Raw genomic sequence first — 20,724 nt, 5'->3', positions numbered from 1 at the left:
TCTCTCTCTCTCTCTCTCTCTCTCTCTCTCTCTCTCTCTCTCTCTGTCAATAAACCTGGGACAGTGGTGAAATAGATGAGTATATTAGAGACAACTTGTGAATGTATTTAAGCTTTAAGCAAATGAATTTCCAGCCATAAACACCAGGCAGTGGAAGGTGCCTCTCAGAGGTTGGATGAAAAAAAAAAAAAAAACACCATTTTTAACAAAGAAAATAAAAAGTAGATCCTTAAAAAAGTGTTCTAATTCAACTGCACTCATTAGTCCTTGCCCAGGGTAGGTATCTCACTAGGTACGACTTAGCCCTGCCATAGGGGGTTCTGCAGGGAAAAGCTATATGTAGATAAGGGGAAGGATCTGCCAGGGAATTAAAATGAATATGATAAGACCATGAAGAGGAACTAATTAATTCACTCCTGATGAGTGGGACAGGAAGAGGTCACTTTTAAACTATGCAGAAGAAAGTCAGGAGAAGCCAACTTTTAAAAGGGCTGCACCACGTGCAATTACTAATATTCAATCCTGTCAGAGGTAGAAAGGCCAGTTCCATCTGATTTAACTCAGCCCCCAGGGCAAGGAGGGCATAGAGCTCTCACCTCCCTACCAACTCACAGCAAATGGTAGCAACTGCCAGTAGTCACGCTGAGCAGGATTCTGGGCAGTCCAGGACAATACAAACTAATAGGTGATATGAAAGCTGATGTCTACCCTGGTTACAGAGTGGCTATGTAGGTGTGTAATTTAGACCCATTGCCACTCCTCACTTACCAAGAGGATCCCATATGTAAGAGTAGATAGAACTGCCCAGTGGTTATGGTGCTGGCTAAGTTGTGTGTTCTCTGCCCGGGGTTGGGAGAACACAGAATTGAAGGAACTTGCCAAGAGGATGTGTATATGCGGCATTGGGAAGTGCTTACGATAATTTTGTAAACAGTCTTTATAGGGCTGGTTGTACCCTGTTAGCTACTTGACCTACTTTTAAAAACAAATATGCATTAACCAGCCCTGTCCCTGAGATGCATGGGGGCCCGCGCTGTTCCTCTCTGTTGCTGTGCTTTTATTGAATTCCAGGCTTTCCTCTAAACAAAGGTCACAAAGCAGGACACTAACTCACCATAAGCACTTTGCAAATTCAATTAGAGGATGTTTTTAGGTAAAATAAAACCCAAGTCTTATGACCTAGCATAGATTTTTGTTTTCCAAAAGGTCAAAGTCATTGCGTAAAGATTGTTTTGTTCTCTTTTACTACTAAGGGAACATGCAAAGAAGCGATTCTAGCCTGGCCTCTTAGGAGCCACAGCCCGAGAGTAATAAGAGAGCTCCACTCAACCTTGCCAGAGTTCAGCTTTCTGCCCAGAATCTGTGCTGTGTCCCAGTAGACTTCTCCACATTTCACGAAGGATATTGAAACTTGACCCAGGGGGTTAACAGCAGATACTGAACCATCCTTTAGCTGTGTTTTTGGCTAAAATTGGATGCTTTCTCTCTCTCTCTCTCTCTCTCTCTCTCTCTCTCTCTCTCTCTCTCTCTCTCTCTCTCTCTCTCTCTCTCTAAAGTTCTGGCCCACTCTCAACCAAGAAACTTCAGATCTTGTTTTAGAGGTTGATTTTCAACTAGGAATGTGCAGGAGAGAGCCGTGGGGGAACTGTCTTACAATCCCCCCCCACCCCCGCCCAGAGTCTTCAGGGAGGAGATTCAGAAGGCTCGCTTTCTCTGTGTCCTATAGTAGCCTCTGTTGCTCTGTGAGACTTTTAGCGGTGTGCAAACTCAGACGAGATACCCACCCATGGCGAGGTCATGCGTTGTGCTTTACAGAGGACTTGTTGCTGTCACAGCTACCTGTCCTGGTGAATAACTCACCTCCCGGGGGCTGATTTTAGAACTACCCCCCTCTTCACTCTAGGTATTTTCTCTTAGTCCCCTTGCCAACTACCTGCTGTGACCAGAAATGTTTATGGAGGGCCAACTAGACCACGGCACAGCTCTTGTATTATGATAAACGTAAATGAAGTAGACAGGAAAAAAAAAAAAAAAAAAAAAACATCAAGTCATGAAAAGCTGATCATGACAGGGCCCCACCCATTCTTAGTATACTGACTAGCAAGCCATGCCTGGGCTTAGGCCAGGACTCTTTGGAGGGCAAAGGAAAAAGAGGGTTGGGTGGCAGAGGTTCCAGGCACAAGGATAAGACAAGTGTGATGCATTCAAGCTACTTTTTAATGTATGACAGGAATAGCATTAATAGACATGGTGGCTGGAGGAAGACAGTGGCATCTTTGTTTGGGGGGGAAGGAGGGTGAAACACGTACCATAGAAACAATGAGAGCCCTAGTTCAGACCTCCAGCACCCACATACAGAGCTCAGTGACCTGCCAGTCAGCCTACCTGAGTAGGTAACCTCATCTCAAAAAATAAGATAGAGAACAATGGAAGAGAGTTGATGTTGATTGATGGCACGTGGGCACTCACACATACACCGTTATGTTAACCTCGAAATAATTTTCAAATTCTAGAGAAGGTGGACGTGGGCTTGAGGGACAATTGTTAAGGTCCCTCTGGTGTACTATGTGTCCTGTTAGAACCTGAAGGTTTTTTTGTTTGTTTGTTTGTTTGTTTTTTTAACATAGGCAGACAGGACTATCCGTTTTCTTGCTTCTGGAACCCAAATGACCCTTAGGAGTTTGAACTATATGTCTGTTGATCTTGATGGCATGCAGGGCAGGATGGTAGACTCCTTCCCCAAGATAGACTGGCTCCTGAGGTGTGCTCATTTTGTGGATGATGACATTCCTGCTGCAGTACCAAAATAAGTGAGAGAAGTTGACCCAGCTCGGTCAGGGAAACCAACAGAAACCAGGGAGGCATTTGCAGCATCCTTCATCAGTTTACCCCACGCGCACCAAGCAGCTTGCATTCTCTGCAGTCTTTGAGTCTGAATTTAACATCAGTAGAGGAGGCAAATTAACACTGAAAAGAGGCCTCCGGGCCAGTCATCCTTGATGCGAGTGGGTAGTTCAAAGCACGGCACAGAAGAAGGAAATGTCTCAGAACTCCACCATTCCTCCCTGCTGTAAATTTCCATTTTACAAGGATAAGCCAGCTGCTCTGTCCCTCACATCAGGCAGAGGCGAGCCCTCACTGCAGTACCGGGCTGCCCGCAGGTCAGCATGGCAGATTCTGCAGCAGGAAGCAGCGAGCTCCTGGGATGCAACCTGAAGCAAGTAGGCCAGCAGTCATCTCCCACAGTGTTGGGCTGCATCCAGCATGGGCCATAGGGACGATGTATCTAGCAGTCTTTTTTTCCTTTCCTCCTTCCCCCCTTCCCCACAAAGAACTCATCCCCCAAGATAAAAGTTTAGGGCAGGGTTAGGAAAAGTTGTCACTGAACAAACCGATCCCTAGACTTCCCATTCATGGAGCAATTATAAAATGACAACCCTTGCCATGGACACCTTTTGAAGGTAGGTATATTTATGCCCATTTCTCAGCTAGAAATAGTGTGGCCTGGAGAGGGACAATGACTTATAAAGATCACAGAGCAAAGGAGTATTTCAGTCCAATTTTATTGTCTGGTTTTTACTGATAGTTTAAAGGTTTATTTAAATGAGCTTATATTAATTATACATGACAATGGCTTCCATTATGGCATTTCATGTATATATTTTTCATCATTTCCTCCACTACTTTCTCTTTTTCTCTTCTCACTCATACTAATTGCCTTTTCCAAAGTCTCTCCTTTGTTTTTGTTTTTGTTTTTGTTTTTAATTATTATTTTTTTTATCATCAAATGAGTTTACTCAGGGGATGCTTACAGGGGGATGGGAACGGGTTTGCTGCTACTTCTTAAGATCCCTTTCCAGAATGCCATAGCCCTCCCATTGCTTGCCTGAAAGTGGGCTGTACAGCATTAAGCAGACCCTCTAGCTAACCGTCCTGTGAAATGGCACGGCATGTGTTTGGTGAGCTGTGGAAGGGGGGGTGGGGTGGGTTTCCTTCGGTCTCTTTGGCTTCCTATGCTCTGAGATGTGGCTGTGTGTTCATTTCTCTGCCTTTCTCGTCTGTGTTACCATGATCGCAGATGTAGTGCGCTGTCCACAAACCAGACGCCATCTCTTCCTCTCTCTCTCTTTCTCTCTCTTGTAGGCACGGTGCTGTTGTGCCAGGCCAACCAGGAGGGATCTTCCATGTACAGTGGCCCCAGTTCACTTGTATATACTTCCGCAAGTAAGCCCACAGTTGTGGCTCTTTTTGTTTGTGATATGCATGCGTGAGTCCACTCATCCTCCTTGCCATGTAAGTCTCTACACCCCATTTAATTTCCTTCAGGCTGTCCTCTTCACAAGATGGAGTGGAGTTTCATAAGCATGTCTGTTTCTCCATTGCCTTAGAATCAGAACCCCTCTGCTTGCTCCCTTTCATGGTAACCCCACCTCCCAGACGTATACCAGCCATTCTTCATTAAACCTGTCATGAGTGACTGTCACAATGGGACATGGACATTGGTTGGTGGAAAAGGTTGTGGGAGGAAGAGAAAGTAAAGGCCATTGCCTACATATTAATGGTTAATATTAATGCATAACCATAGCTCTACAAATTAATGGTAAAGTATTTTAAATGTGCAAACCACCCCATAACCCAGCAGGTGTCTTGTTCTGTCCCTTTGTATTGGAGGATTCACTACAGGAAATGTGGCCAGCTTATGGCTCCTTTGCAAGGCTGTGAGTCCAAAGTGAAGGGAGAGAAATTAAAGTTTTTTCCCCCCAATTTAACTAGAAGATAGCAATACAAAAATGCTCTGGTTAAATTGTATATATGTATATAAATACATATACATGTAAATATGGCCACCAAGAGCCAGGAACAGAAAACTAAACACTTGGATGGAAGGCCTGGGGAGCACCATACCTGATTCCAGAGCAGACTGGACAAGCACAGCCAGACCTTTGATACCACCTTCTTCTGTTTCTTAGCTAGGGCTGAGTCTTATTATCTAATGCAGAGACTATTAGCAGTCCTGGGAGATTCCCTTAGTTGGCAAATGTGCCCTCTTTAGTTTTAGTGTCCAAAAATAACCAGGTCTGAAGATCCCTGGGATGGCCAGTGGGCTAAGGGAAGAGTAGCATTGAGATGCAAATTCATGATAATCACAACAGTGAAAGGAAGGAGAATTCTCACTGCTGGGGAAAACCTGACACCTCAGTTACCAGCTTGTGAAAGTGAGACCAATTAGAGAAGTCACCTGGGGCCCAAACTGTAAAGGTGACAGTCCTGGGACATATTGAGTCTGTAAGAGGTGGGATCATCCGGCAGCTATTTCATGTTTAAACTCAGTCTTGAACTGGTTAAATGAGGAGGGTATTTTTCTGTGCCTCACGGAATTCTATCCCGAATAAGAAGTGGTTCTTTCTGAATGGAGGTAAATTGTCCCTTGTGAGTCATCATAGATGCTAGCCTTCTCCATGCCTGCTTCAGGTAGGTGCTATACTGCTTGTTTTACAGGTGAGGGAATGGAGGGCTCCAAGGACAGTGCCTTAACCTGGATCCAGGGGACTTACTCAATGTTCAGAGGCATTTACAGATATAGTTTGTTCCTTCCACTCACTCACACAAACTCTCTGTTGGCAAAAATGATGTCAGGAGTTAGCAAACTAAAGCCATGAGCCAGACCCTATCCTTACCCATTTTCTGAGGATTGTAAGCCAAACTGAGTGAAAATGTCTATTACTCTCAGGTGTGAAGACATACGACGTTTCCCAGCACTAGAAAACTAAGGAGCCAAGTGTGTCCTGAGTTCGATACCAGCCAGGCCTATAGCTATATAGTGAGAACTTGTCATAAAAAAATGAGCATTTTGTATTTATATTATTTCAATGTGTATTCTTTATAGGTTCATGGTACTTTACGCTATTACAAAATGTCTCTTGCAGAATCAGTGTCTAAGCATCAATGCAAAGGGGCCTTCTTAGTAGTGGGACTCTGATGGCATTACTGCCTCACATACATTACACAAGCTTAGCTACTTCTTAATAAAGTAACATCTGTCACCTCACCTACACAGTTTTCAACTTCTTACTGTCACGGATCGGCCATGTGACCTTTAGAAAATATGCTAATGTCCTCTCATATGCTATTGTTTAATTGTATTTTAATCTGTTGCCCCAATTGTGGAATCTTCAAGTTCATAGCAATTATTTTCAAATATATTAAAAGCAATGCCCTTTCCCATAGCAGTTTTAAAGGAAGCAATTAATAGCTAATTTCTTTTCTTTCTTTCTTTTCTTTTTTTCTTTTTATTCTTTTTAAAAGAGAGATACTTAGTTTCTTCTACTAAGAATATTGCCTAGGTAAACACTTAAGCAATCTTAAGCAATGGTTTTCGGAATGCTGAGATGGGTGAGTAATTTGCAGAGTAAAGGACTCCACTAGCACCATGGAAAGGTTACTCATGGCTCATGATCACACCACGTAGGCTTCCATGGTCACACCACACAGGCTTCCATAGTCACACCACGCAGGGTCCATGGTTACACCACGCAGGCTCCCATGGTCATACCACGCAGGCTTCCATGGTCATACCACACAAGTTTCCATGGTCACACCACGCAGGGTCCATGGTTACACCACGCAGGCTTCCATGGTCACACCACGCAGACTTCCATGGTCACACCACGCAGGTTTCCATGGTCACACCACGCAGGCTTCCATGATCACACCACGCAGGCTTCCATGGTCACACCACGCAGGCTTCCATGGTCACACCACGCAGGTTTCCATGGTCACACCACGCAGGCTTCCCTTCTTCTTCTTCGCTGCCTTTTGGCCCAGCTGTCTGCAGAAAGACAGCATCTTGGCAAGGTTTGTCCCGTTTTCTCTTTCCTACCAGGTAAAAACACACTCTCTAGAACAAAGGTGCATTTCCTGCTGTACAAGCATGCAGCCACTGTGTCCATGGCCCTCTCCTCTCAGGTCAGACTCTCGCAGGGCAAAGAGCTCCATCCTCTCTGCTCTGAGATCTGAATGAAGCCGAGTGTTTCTTGAAATCCCACCTCTTCTTTCAAGTGGAGCTCCCTTACTTCTTAGTGGTGTTTTAGGGTATCCTTTTTAACCTCGAAGATGCAGGGTTTCTCACTTTTGACTAACAGTTGTGCTCCTGAGAAAAAGGTGCATGTGGCAGTTAGACTCTGTGAACTATTCCTATGTTAACTGACTTCTGAAGTTACTCATCAATCGGGGAGTTCTCTACAGTTTTACATTTTTTACTATTTAAAACAATTTTTAGATATGCTTTGATCATATTCTTCTCCTCCCCCCCCCCACCGCAAGTCCTTCTAGATCCTTTTTCTTTCCCTGTTCACCCAACTTTATTCCTCAAAAACAAACAAAAAAAAACCAAACACCAAAATAAACAAACAAAAAAGCAAGCAAAACCCCAATATAACAACAAACTTTCCCCAAACCAAGAAAGCAAAATAAAACAACATAAATAGAAAACAAAACAAAAGCCACCAAATTGTAACCAAATGCAAGCACAGACACATAGAACAATCCTGTGGAATCTATTATATGTTGGTCAACTCCTCCTGAACATGAGAGTTGCCCTGGAGTTGTTATCACTACATTGGAGAAAACTGGTTTTCTTGCTCCCAGCAGATATAAATGACAGTTCTGTTGCCTTAATGGCTTCCTTCCTTTCTTTCTTCTTTCTTCTTTCTTCTTCTTCTTCTTCTTCTTCTTCTTCTTCTTCTTCTTCTTCTTCTTCTTCTTCTTCTTCTTCTTCTTCTCTCTCTCTCTCTCTCTCTCTCTCTCTCTCTCTCTCACCCCCCTCTTTCTCTCTCTCTCTTTCAGTTTTAATGTAAGAAAATAACAGAAACTATGAAATCAAAGTTCAAAAGGACAAACAAACAGAAGGAAAAAAAGCTTCAGGCAAGACAGAAGTATCAGAGAGCCACTCAATCACATACTCAGAGGAACTGCATAAAAACACTAAACCGGAAGAATTAATATAGTGCAGAACAGAACTGTCTGGGCTATGTGCATCCCACTCTGTCTCTATGTGCTTGTATGAGCTTTGATTTGATAATTTAGAGGGTCTTGTTTCCTTGGTGTCTTCCATCCCCTCTGGTTCTTCCACTCTTTATGCCTCCTCTTTCTGGAGGTTCCTTGAGCTCTGGGGGGAGGAAATTGATGGACACATCCCTTTTAGGGCTGAGTCTTCCAAGGTCTCCCACATTCTGTTTAATGCCTGGCTGTCAGTCTCTGTGTTGTTCTCATCTGCTGCAGGAGGAAGCTCTTCCGGTGATGGCTGAGCAAGGCACTGAACTACGAATATAGCAGAATGCCATTTCATGACTATTTTTTGTTGTTTTTATTTTAAGACGAGAATTATTTGGTTTACCCAAGGACTCTGTTTTAACTAGTTTCAAGTTCTTGTTTACCTACGCAGTGCTGGGTGTAGCTCCCTTTTGTACAGTGAGCCTTCCGTCAAATCAGTTACTAATTATTCCCACAATCCTTTGTGCCACCATTGTTGTGGCATATTTGGCAAACTACTCCATAGTAGGTCAAAGCATCTATGGCTAGCTAAGTGCTTATGTTTCTCTTTTGGTAGCATACAAAGTAATTTCCTATACCAAATACACTAGAACATAGAGGTGGAGGCGCCTTCATGTAGGTACCAGATCGACATCTCCATGCTTGGTGAGCTGTGTAGTGTTGTCTTCAGCAATGGTGGACAGCAGCCTATACATTGTCTGTTCCCTCTAATCCCTCACTCTACACCTACAGTATATGGTTCTACAGATTGTAACTTGATTTTCATTTCCACATAAAGGAAATACATACCATATATGTCTTTCTGGATCTGTGATATCAAAATGATTTTTTTCTACTTCCGTCCACTTGTCTGCAATCATCATGGTACCGTTTCCTAAATGGCTGAGTAATACTCCATTGTATAAATGTATCACTCTTTATTTATCCATTATTCTGCTGAGGGACAGCTGCATTGTTTCCCATTGCTGGCAATGAAATGGTTGAACAAATGCCGTTGTGGTAGGATGAGGCTTCCATTACAGACGTACTAAGGAATGGTATAGCTGGATCTTGAGATGAATTCATTCCCCTCTTTTGAAGAACTGCCACAAAGGATTCTACAGTGTCTGTATGAGTTTTCACTACCGCCAGCCGTGTAAGAGTATTCTTCTGACTCCACATCCTCACCAGAGTGAGCTGTCACTTGTGTCTTTGATCTTAGCCACTCTGATGGATGTAAGATGAAAAAAAATCTCAAAGTAGTTTTGGTGTGCATTCCCTGATGGCTAAGGACGCTGTCAAGTGTTTCCTGGTCATTTGGATTTCCCCAATCTCAAGTTGTACTACAAAGCTACAGTAATAAAGCCAGCATGGTATTGGCACAAAACCAGACACATTTGTTGATCAGTGGAATTGGGTTGACATCATAGACATAAGTCCATACACACATGAACACCTGATTGTTGACAAAGAAGCCAAAAATACACACTGGTTAAAAATAAAAGACAGCATCTTTAACAAATGGGGCTAGTAAAACCGAATGTCTGCTTGTAGAAGGATTCAAACAGATCCATACCTGTACAAAACTCAACTTCAAATGGATCTAAGATCTCAACACAAAGCCAGAGACATTGATCCAATAGAAAAGAAAGTGGGGTGTAGCCTTGAACTCATTGGCACAGGAAAAGACTTTCTGAACAGAACACAGAACAGACACGAAGAACAACACTTAATTAATGGGACCTCATGAAACTGAGAGGCTTCTGTCAAGCAAAGGACACCATCATTTAAACAAAGCCGCAGCCTACAAAATGGGAGATGATTTTTTTCACCAACTGCACCTCTGACAAAGGGCTAATATACAAAGTATATAAAGAACACTAGAAACTAGATATTAAGAAGACAAATAACACAATTAGAAGTGGAGTACATATCTAAACAGAATTCTCAATGGAGGTGCTCTCTATTTTTAAACTAGCCTTAAATGTTTTCAAATTAAATTGTCCATAATCTTAGGCAAAGATAATCATCTGTAAATAACACCCTTCCATGCAGTAGGGGAGATGGCTTTTAAGGGAACCCTGCTGGATGAACCTGTAAGGAAAATAATTCCCACTGAAGTTGTCTGCTTTTTAAGATGCATTTTGCATAATGTTTCCCCTACTAAGTAAATCTTGCTGATGTGATCCAAGTATGCATTAAGAGGGAGATTTTTACTTGGGACTGCCTTTCAGTACAACCCAGTCCCTTCGCTCTTCCCACCTGACCCCACAGTTTTTGCTGACTTAAACATATCATAGGATATTGTTTAGCCTTCCATATAATCCAGTAAACCACTCTCAGAAACCGGATACACTTTGTACATTCTGTCCGAGAATTAAAGTCAGAGCAGAAGATCAAGAATTCAGGCAGGATACATTTCTACAAATGTAACATGCTTACTGAGGATGTTATTAGACAGGTTGTGAGCTGTATGGTCCTTGGCCAGAGAAGTTTTGAGATAAGCAGGGGCAGGGCTGGTGATCTGCTTGATGCCTACCTCTTCTGGATATTACTGAATAGCCCCAAGCTTAACTTGGTGTAAACAGAAAGGGCAGATAGCTCACAGTACTAAAGATGGAAGGTGATGCTATTGGGAAGGCAATCACTGCTTCCGTAAAGGGATAAACCCACTCCTGGTTTGAATTAGCACGTGGAGTGATGCTTTTGGTCAACACCAACTCTTTTGTACATCACAGCAAATGTCCCTTGGTGCTGTTTTCTTGTAAATGTATTAATAGATTCTTTCATATTTTTGGTTGTAAGCGTGGCCTTTGATGACTGAGTCATCTCTCCAGCCCAATGAATAGGTTTTTTTTTTTTTTTTAATAGAAAATTTACAGGTGGTTCTGGGAAGCAGAAAGCACTCACTCATGCACATTTGGACACACACACACACACACACACACACACACACACACACACTTGGAAAATTTTTTTTTTACAAATCTGTAATCTACGTGGCCTTCTTGAATATTCTTCTACCATGTTAATTTGAGGACTATACTCTTCAATTGGGTGAGGAAAGTTTTAGTCCTGTGCTTTGATATAGAGGGAAGTGCTCGTATACACATTCTGTGCATATTCTCTATTATCATGTTTGGGTTTATTTAACATGCTGTGGCCATCATGCCTGAGGCCTCTTTGGCATTGTTAAACTGTTTCATGGAGTCAATGGGCCATCACTCAGATCCAGACAAAGAAAGCCGCTTCCACATTCCCGAAGGTTGTGGTTGATGTGTTCATGGCAACCGTGAGTACCCATGCTTCAGAGTCCTCATCCACAGCCCCGGTCATGACATCTGAGCCCATCTTAACACGCTCCTCTGTAATGACATGTTTTGGGTCTTGTGGATGTTGCCAACTATACAGGTGAAAGAAGACATCTGCCTTTGTTCTCTGTTGCATGAGTGTCTTCTTTATCATAATCACCATCTTTCACGCATTTAACTGTGAATTGTACTTAACCTCTTATACATTCCAATTTTTTAGTGTATTATTGCTGTTTGTGACAAGCATTGATATTGAAACGTACCTTTTTTTTTTATTTGTTACTCAAACGCTATTACACATTTTTAGTTGTAAGGGGCAGATATATCTGTCTTGTCATGTATTGTCATGTTTAAATTTCATTGCAGATTTAAAAAATCCCTACCAGGAGCCCAGTAGTTTGATAGCATAGCAGAGTGCCATCAACTGGGTTGCCTGGGAAACAGACATCTATTTTGCCATTACTCAGAAAGATGGCATCCAAGATCAAGGTGCCAGCATGATTGGGTCCTGGTGATGACTCTTGCCTCAGTGATCAGATGGCTCACCTCTTACAGCCTCACACGGTAAACAGATCAAACAGGAGCTCCACACTCACCTTTTTTCCCTAATCTTTTTCTGAAGACCTCTTCACCCAAATCTAACCCCTTCTCTAAAGCCCCATAGCCAAATAGTCTGTGGAGCATCAGGACATCAGGGTTGGGGCCTGGAGGAGAAAGACGAACTTCCGTTGGCTGCAAGCACCTTGATGAAGAGCTACCACACCATTCTCCTGCAGAAATGTCTCTGCCGGTCCATCTGTTGCCAGTGCACACATGCATGCTTCCATAGCTCTAGGGGAGTCACTGATGAACAGTGCAGTCATATGGGACAAACAAGAAAGGGGAACGTGAAGAAGTCAATTTTATCTCTAGTCCTACTCCATAGACATAGGAGACTAGAAGCAAATGCTTAGAAACCTCAATATTACCAAACTGCAGACTCATTCCCTGCTTTGTTCACTTCTATGAATCTCGTGGGCAAGTGGTGATGCCATGCTTCTAATTGCTATATAGACCTTAGGATTTATGGAGGTGGCTCCATAACACCCCTAAAACAATGAATGGCTTGGCAGAAAAAGGCATAAATCAGAGCTGCACCAGCTTAAGTTCAGGCCACAGGTAGAACCGCTGTTGGTTTCTGTAATTAAAGTAAAGACTAAAACTAACTCCTAGCTGCCCCTTCCTTCTTCTCCATACAGGAGCGGCAGCAGACACTGCTCAGCTCACAGATAAAGCACACGAGGGTCAACGTACTCTTGAAATATAGATAGGTTTAGAGGGCTGCCCTTTCTGTCTTGTGGCCAGTGCTGGGAGCCTCCTGGTTGCCTCTCAGATGACTTTTCACAATATTTTCTGGGGCAGCTGTATAAGAATCCTAATGCCAGGATCAAGATGAGCAAGCGAGGCATGCGAGCTTCAGACAGAAAGCAAAGAGCCCTCAGAAAGAGAGGATGAAACGAGGTGGGAATACTTTAATACTTTAATATAATACTGTTAAACTTCGAGATTAATGGGAAAGAACCATGAGGAATACATACTGAAATTTGTCGAAGAGGCAAGCAGAAACATTACTTCTTTTCTTTTGCCAAATGAGTCCAGTGTAACACCTCAGCATGGCGCGTCGTCATCTACATTTTATGTGCTGGCCATGGATTACTTTTTCAGAAAACTGATTTTAAAACTATTGATTACTGAATTTTGGGGTCTTTCCTAACTTGCTGCTTGCCCTCTAAGGTGACAGTCCCAGTTGCTACTAGACAGTACCTACTGCTAGAACTGAAACAATGAAAGGAAATGGCTATTTACTTACTGTCATTACTCAACCCTTTTAATGATCTTTCTCCTATAATCCTCAGAAAACCACCGCGGTTACTATAATACCATCTTATCTCACCAGGAAATTTAGCCTAAATGGATTGAGGAAACTGTCCCAGAGCTATATGGGTTTTCCTCCTCACATTCAACCCTCAGGGTCTTTCCTACTAAATACCTTTAAAACTTGATGTTGGAAACAACTTCATGTTAGGCTTCTAAAAATACCAGAGCAGGATTGTTCTCTGGTACCCTAGACAAGCTGACTAGCATCTCTAATTGGGCCAAGATCCACTTTCTCAGGCCTATGCCAGGATTTGGGAGAGGCAGTTTTTCCTCTCTGAACAAGGCCTCACAGAATTGCTCTGCAGAAGGACGGTTAGGTTTATCCTATCAGCATCTATCAGAGCACCAGAGACTCTCCACCTGAACATCAGTGAACAGCAGAGCTTCAATAAAATTTTAGTTACCAGAATAATCTGCAGCCAGATTGGCCTCGAGGGCACTCTGTCACCAATCTCCTCCTCCTCCTCATCTTCGTTCTCATCCGCAAAGGCAAAGCGTATCAGCTAGCTACTACCTGAGAGTGGAAGCAACACATCCTTTTAATAATCATCTTTGGGTACCATTAGCTTCTTGTATAATTGTATCACATTTAAAAACAAGCTTGGGCTAGGGAAATGGCTCAGTGGGTAATATTACTTGCCAAGGAAGCATGAGGAGCTGAGTTCAAATCTTCCACAGTCACGTAAAACATTAGTCACTGGCACATACGTGCCTGTAATCCCAGTCTTGGGGAAGGGGCAAAGAGACAAAGATAGTGGGGACTTGCTGGCTACAAACATCAGGCTCTCAACTGCCTATAACTGTAGCTCCAAGTGGATTGGAGGTCTCAGCCATCTGTGCACGTATGTACACACACATACACAAGACTTTAAAATATTAAAACAAATGTTTAAACAAGTTCACTGGCGTCTTTGCCACCAGCACTTCAGCTCCTTCATCAGCATCTGAGATGGGTTTACTCTGGCTGTGTCAGAGCAGTAGCACATCTCTCATGGTGGCTGCTGGTCACTTTGTTTTCCTAGAGGATAAAAACAGGATGACTGCCTGACCATCCAGACTATTGCTGCTGCTTCCCTAACTTTGAGATATGGTCCCGCAACGTAGCCCAGGCTAGCTCCAAACTCTCCATCCTCTTAGGTTAGCTTCCTGAGAGCTCGGGTGGTCGCCACGTGCTACCACACCCAGCTGCAGCCCCTCCCCCAGTTACTTGAAGGGAAGGATCTGCCAGCCAGCAAGCTCTTCTCATGTGACTACTAATCGTATATTCTCCATTTGGTTATTAATCTCAATGTCGAAGAGTGGCTTTCGTCTTTTTCAAGTGGGGGTCTGCCTTCTGTAAAAGACTGCCAGTTGCAAAAGCGCCCATCCCGTGGTGTGCCCCCAAACATCTTATTTGTCTTGATATTTCTTTCACAGAAATACATATGACAGATAAGGAGTCACTGGAGGCTGTGCTTGCTTTGTGTCAGACAGATATTAAAACAATAAACTATGCTGCCTTGGGATTCCAGCACACACAAAGCCGGGGAACAAGGCCGAGATGAGATGTTTCTGAAAAGCAGGGAGGCAGATGTGCTGGAGGAATTCCCTGGAAACACCAAGGCCTGTGATAGCATTGAGAGAACACATTTTTTTAATGCTCACATTTGCTTAAGAGGATCAACCGCCCAGTGCTGCTCCAACATTCAGCGCCTTTACAATGCCTACCCAGTCTGTAGCTTCAACAGGGGCAACAGAGAAATCCGTCATAGTTTGAGAAACTTATGTTGAGAGGTTTATTTTTTTAAGTGCTGGTCTGCACTTCCTTTGCTTCCTAAAACTACTGTGGATTTAAAAATAGGGCTGGGAGGAAGACTGTCCGTTTAGATCTCTGCCCATGCAAGTTCTAGAGGTGAAAAGCTAAAAGCAAGCTTGATTCCTGAAAGCGGACAGGGGACAGTGTGTCATCCCAGGATAGTCAGACTTGCAAATTGAACCAGGTTTGCAACTAACCCTAACAGCCCAGGTTTGCAGACCTGCAGAAGAGCGTCCCAGGACTAAGGATGGGGGAAAGAATGCCAGAGTATTTCAAGAGCTGCACCAGGGGCTCCAGGGGCTCTTTGCATGGCATTCTGATCACAGAGACAGAAATGCAACTTGAGATTTCTTTCCTCCTCATCAAAAGAAAACTTCCCCCACTCAGTACAAGGATGTCAGAAAGGAAGATGAGCTAGCCTCTTGTGGAAGGAAAGAGAATCTGGGAGAGTTCATATCCACCCAAGAATGTAAACATTTGCTTTACTTCTAACGCAAGCTTTCTAAAATCATGTTATCAGTTACAGATAAGAGTCACTACATGGCGACCTATGGCCGCCAGAGAACTTGAGTGCAGTGGCAAGGAAATGCAGCTTTAGGCCCAAATACCCTGGCTGTGTACATAGATTCCATCCTTGCTGCTTTTGTTTGCGTGTAAGGTAGGCTTTTGACACCTCACTTCTTTCTGTGTAAAAACAGGAAAGAACTGACAAGATAGCTCAATGGTAAAGTGTGTGCCGTGCAAACATGAGGACAGAGCTCAGTCCTCAAAGCACATATAAGAAAAGCTGGGTGTGTTGGCACATACTGTAATCTCAGGGTTGGGCATGTAGAGACAGGCATATCCAGGGAGCTTGATGAACACCCAGTTTGGTGATAGCATTGACCAAGCTAGTGAAAGACCCTATCTCAAACAAAACAAAACAAAACAAAAACAAGCCTATGCAATGATATCTAATGGCTACCTAGCCTCTGAAGGCTCACGTATTCCCACCCCCAATAAACCAATCGCTTCAAGCTGCACAGAGTCCTACTTTTCACTAATGCACCCCGTTTCCATTTAGTGGCCTCACACAGTTCTCCCAGCACATAGGAGGAAGGATTTGCAGTGCAGTGTGATGATCATCTGCTTCTCTTCTAGCTGTGATGTGACCAAGTGTCCATGCTATGCAAACTGTCTGGCATTCTTCCTTATATGTGGGCATTAAAAGAGATGGTCCGTGCAAGTTCTTTCCAGACTTCTGGAGTTGTAACAGCGACTCAAGCAATAGGCTGGCCTCTCTTTCTCTCTCTTTACCTTCTGCAGAATCACTGAAAGCTCACCACAGAAACCGATTGGGAAGGTTTTATTAGTGTACTGACTAGACTACTGGGCAATTTCCAAATGGCCATCCTTCTGTAAGTGGGCCATGGGATTCCAACTCCTAAATCAGACACGTGATTAGCAGGAGCAGATGGCACATAGCCTACTAGTTCATTCTGGGTGTTGACAAAAACTCAGGTTTCGTTGTTGTTATGTTGATGTTGTTTTTAAACTATCGGGCAGATGCTGAAAGGCACATGGCCTCAACGCTGACAGACCAGTGATGGCTACATGTGAAATGAGCAAACGCATTTGCGTTTCATACTTCTTGTGAGTCACTGGCCATCGCCCCCCTCTCCCATTAGGACTGCAAGCTCAAAAGCTGCAGCAGCCCCAGAGAACCATGGGAAATCTAGCCCAGCATAAGGCAGATAATTTATCTCACTTGCCCTGCTTCCTACCTGGAGAGGCAATCCATCGAGCTCACTGTTCCAGCCAGCTGTTAGATAGATCATGAATGATTTAACAATTGAACCTTTACTGTATATATATGCACTCGATAAAGCCATTATTTATATAAACTATTTGGTTCCTCCCCTGCCCCCCCGCCCCTGATGGTTTCCTGGGGAAAAAAATAAAAGAAAAATAAGTTGACATTGGTACTGATTTTGTCAAACTAAGAGATTATGGCAAATGGCTCCATCTAAATTAAAATAGATTCCAGCTTCTCTGCTCCCTCCAACAACAGAAAGCACTTTTGCAAATGCCGGCTGTAGCTCTGCCAAGTTAAACACTCCAGGATGGAGATTCATTCATTTCCATTTTGTTGAATGAAATGTTACAAAACTATTCCTGGGGAAGGTCTGTCAATACCTGTGAGTCAGAGCGATCTGTGACAGGGAGGACCTCTTCCACCAAAAGCATGGGACTACACCTCCAGCCATCATGAAGTACCCTTCTGGAATAGCTCTGCCATTTGTAACACAAAGAGAGAAAATGGCTGGATTCCATGGCAAGTGGGAACAGTGTGGTGGCTAGTGAGCCCAAAGCTGCTGTCTCACTTGGCCCCACACAGATGAACGGTTTGAGAATATTCTTGTCCATGGGTGAGGAGTGTAGGGTTTGTTCTGACTTTCAGAATTGACTCTTTTGAGGGAGGAAATCTTTCTGCCTCAGGAACAGCAATCCTGTGACCCAGAACAAATCCCGTGTGCTCATCTTGCCTGGTTTTCTATACGGTTTTCTTCTAGCTCATCCATTTATGCACAAGCAAGAGATTTATTTCAAGCCAAGATGTGGGTAGAATGACATGTGATAACAGTATTGACAAATTAATTGCATATTGGGAAAAAAAAAGTACAGCACCCAAAAGTGGAAGGGTGGTTTTGTATTCAAATAGCCCCAACTTTAGATATGGGTTGTTGGTGGACGTGGGTGTGCATGGCCTATGTGCACGTGCCCGTGGAGGGCAGAAGTAGACCCGAGCACCTTCCTTTGCCTTTCCCCATATTACTTTTGAGGCAAGGTCTCTCACCTAGCCTGGAGCTCATTGATTAGGTTAGGGTGGCTGGCCAATGAAGTTAGCCACAAGGATCTGTATGTCTCTACCCTCCCCCAATAAGCATTGGGATTAAAGGCTTGTGTCAGCATACAACTTTTAAATATGGGTCTTGAGAATGAAAGTCAGGTTCTCGCTGCTTTCAGGGTGATCCCTTTACTATTTATCTATATAAATGCCAGTAGGAAAGGAAAATAGGCTAACCTTGGATTTTCAGAAACAAATCTGTGGACTGTGCCCAATTTGTGTGAGAGAGAAATGAAGCTTTCAGGAATGTCTTGACATCTCAGATCCTAAATACATAAGGGCATAGCCCCTCTCCCAGGATATTCCCCAATAAGGAGTGTACTGAACTCTCCAGGAACTTTGTCAACGAAGCATCCTGCGGATTCTCCCAGACCATGATAGATTGAGGCTGGCTCCCTTGGATGTAGTAGAAACACAGGAGAGGGCATTGCAGCTTATGCAGGCAATTGGAGGGTAGCCATGCTGGGCTATCTTCAAGAACACAGAGAGCACAGTAGAAACTGGACTGGGGCTATCTAGTGGTTAGATGAAAAGATAAGGCCCAGAGTCTCAACTTACAGGCTACAGAGTTGCTCTAGATCCCAATTGCCCCAAGGAAAGCAAAAAATACCAATAACCCAGATTCATGTGGTTTTTCAAAGATCTGATGGGTTAATCTGTGCATCTGGCAATTAGCAACTGTTGATAAACCCAGGCTGCTGTCCTGTAGCTGAATCCCTTCCATCTGATAACAGAGTCTCAGAGGTTAGGATTCTGCCAACTGCGATCACATCTTCGCTAGCATTACTCCCCGGATCACTGCCTGGGGTTTTGACGAGTGAGATCCAGGATCCCTCAGCGCTCGCAATCCTGAGTAACCAAGGCCTTTTTTTTGAGTGGGCCACCTGCCTAGGTAGCCTTTTAACAAGACTTCCAAGTTCAGGTTACCCGGCCATCCAGTTTTCTCTGTAACTGAACTGCTGCAAAATTCTGATTATCTGATAATATAACATTTGGATGATCCCTTTGTCCCATTTTGTCCATGTTGGAGACACCATAGTCCCCAACATGTAGCTCTCAGCATAGTCCAATGGAGAGCTATAAAAGGATGTGTCAGTCAAACAGGTGGTAAGAAAAAATGATAGGGCCAGGTGTGGCGCATGACTTTAATCCCAGCACTCAGGAGGCTGAGGCAGACGGATCGCTGTGAGTTCAAGGGTAGCCTGGTCTACAAGGCGAGTCCAGGACAGCCAAGGCTAACACAGAGAAACCCTGTCTCAAAAAGCAAAAATTTGAGAGAGAGAGAGAGAGAGAGAGAGAGAGAGAGAGAGAGAGAGAGAGAGAGAGAGAGAGAGAGAGAGAGAGAGAGAGAGAGAGAGAGAATAGGAATAGGAAGCAGAAGGTGAGGGAACATGGTAGCATCAGCTTAAGGGACAAGACATAAGAAGTGACATGAGAAAATGAAACCCAGCAACAGGCCAACATTTGCCTCATGGAATCCATACTAGTCTTCATAGGTTAAACGAAAGGAAAAAAAAAAAAAGACCTACCAGCACCACTCAGGGGCATCAGACGCATCAGGCTGGGGGAAAAAGCCACATCTCAGTCTCTTTTCAAAATTTAGCTCAAGTCTTAAATCAATACATTTTGCCTTGGAAGTCACGCCTATATGGTCTCCTGTCTCCCCCCCCCCCCCGCCACCCCATCTCCTTTCGAGAGCACATATCTCTCTCCAAGTTCAAATTCTTGCCAGTTCTTACAAACACATCCTAATCAGACACACAACCGCCTTAGAAACTTCTGGCTAATTTGGATTTGACTAAAACTTTTGTACCATGACTGTTATGTAAAGAGATTCAATTATGGTGCGCAGTGTTTTGTGAGTAACTACCGCCCATAAAAAGTTAATTAATCAGGGCTGTGTCAATTTCCTGGTGCCGTGTCAATTTGCTGCAAGGTAATTAATCAGTAATCACCCGCCAGCCAGCCAGCCGAGGGACGATCCACCAGCCATTTATTGTGTGTCCCCCCCCCCCCCAACAAATGGCCAGCACAGCCAGCAAGGAACACATCTTGCCTTTCACAATATTTTTATCGACACTTTCGGATTCTGTGGCAGAATGCAGCAACAAGCCTCCGCAGTTCAATGGAATATGAATATTAAAGAAAGAAACGAGCGGAGATTTATAGGGCATTGCATTTCTGTTATGTCAGTTTTGAGATTAAACCAAGCAAATGAACAGTGAAAAATTACTCTTCCATGTGGGGAATGGTGATTAGAGTTGTACATTAATTAGAAATTTTTTTTTTTTTGTTTTCCCATTCAATGCATTTCAAATGAGGATGTCCTATATGGAACCAGTTTGTCCGAAATGTAGATTTATTCACTTCCAAGAAGCAGCATTTAACATCATTTGTGCTGTAACGAGAGTGGATCCCAAATGTGGGTTGAAGAACCAGAAATTCTACAAATTCAAGGGCTATTTGGGTCTTTATATAAATGCCTGAAAGAATGAATCATTTTCCCCACACCACCGCCCCTCCCCCCAAGCCCTAAAAGTATTGGATTAAAAGGAAACCTTTGTTTTTTGACCTAGAACTTAATACGCCCTGTCACATTACATTTGCACCCGACACTGCTAAAGAGGATGATGTGGTCTTGTTCCTGTGTTCCATACCAGCTTGGTTGGCTTTAATTTTGCATCATTTTGAAAACATTTTTGGCCATTTGGAAAAAGTAATCAGGGTTTTTGGACCTCTTGCCGAGATGTTTCCTGACAACGGCTTGCCTCTAAGGGGCTAGG

The 20,724-nt window shown here is 43.5% G+C and overlaps 1 protein-coding gene across 1 annotated transcript in view; it reads left to right on the top strand.

Annotated features, from left to right (window-relative positions):
* Rbfox1 (RNA binding fox-1 homolog 1) overlaps nucleotides 1–20,724 on the top strand; it is a 137,883-nt gene that overhangs the window by 56,442 nt on the left and 60,717 nt on the right. Inside the window, exon 8 of the mRNA XM_051168095.1 lies at nucleotides 4,144–4,224. Within this exon, the coding sequence (XP_051024052.1) occupies nucleotides 4,144–4,224 (81 nt within the window). The remainder of the gene's footprint in view (nucleotides 1–4,143; nucleotides 4,225–20,724) is intronic.

This window comes from Acomys russatus, chromosome 25 (assembly GCF_903995435.1).
Source record: "Acomys russatus chromosome 25, mAcoRus1.1, whole genome shotgun sequence".
Classification (NCBI taxonomy): domain Eukaryota; kingdom Metazoa; phylum Chordata; class Mammalia; order Rodentia; family Muridae; genus Acomys; species Acomys russatus.
Note: the sequence above shows the minus strand (reverse complement) of the source record. Positions and strands in the feature narration are given on the sequence as shown.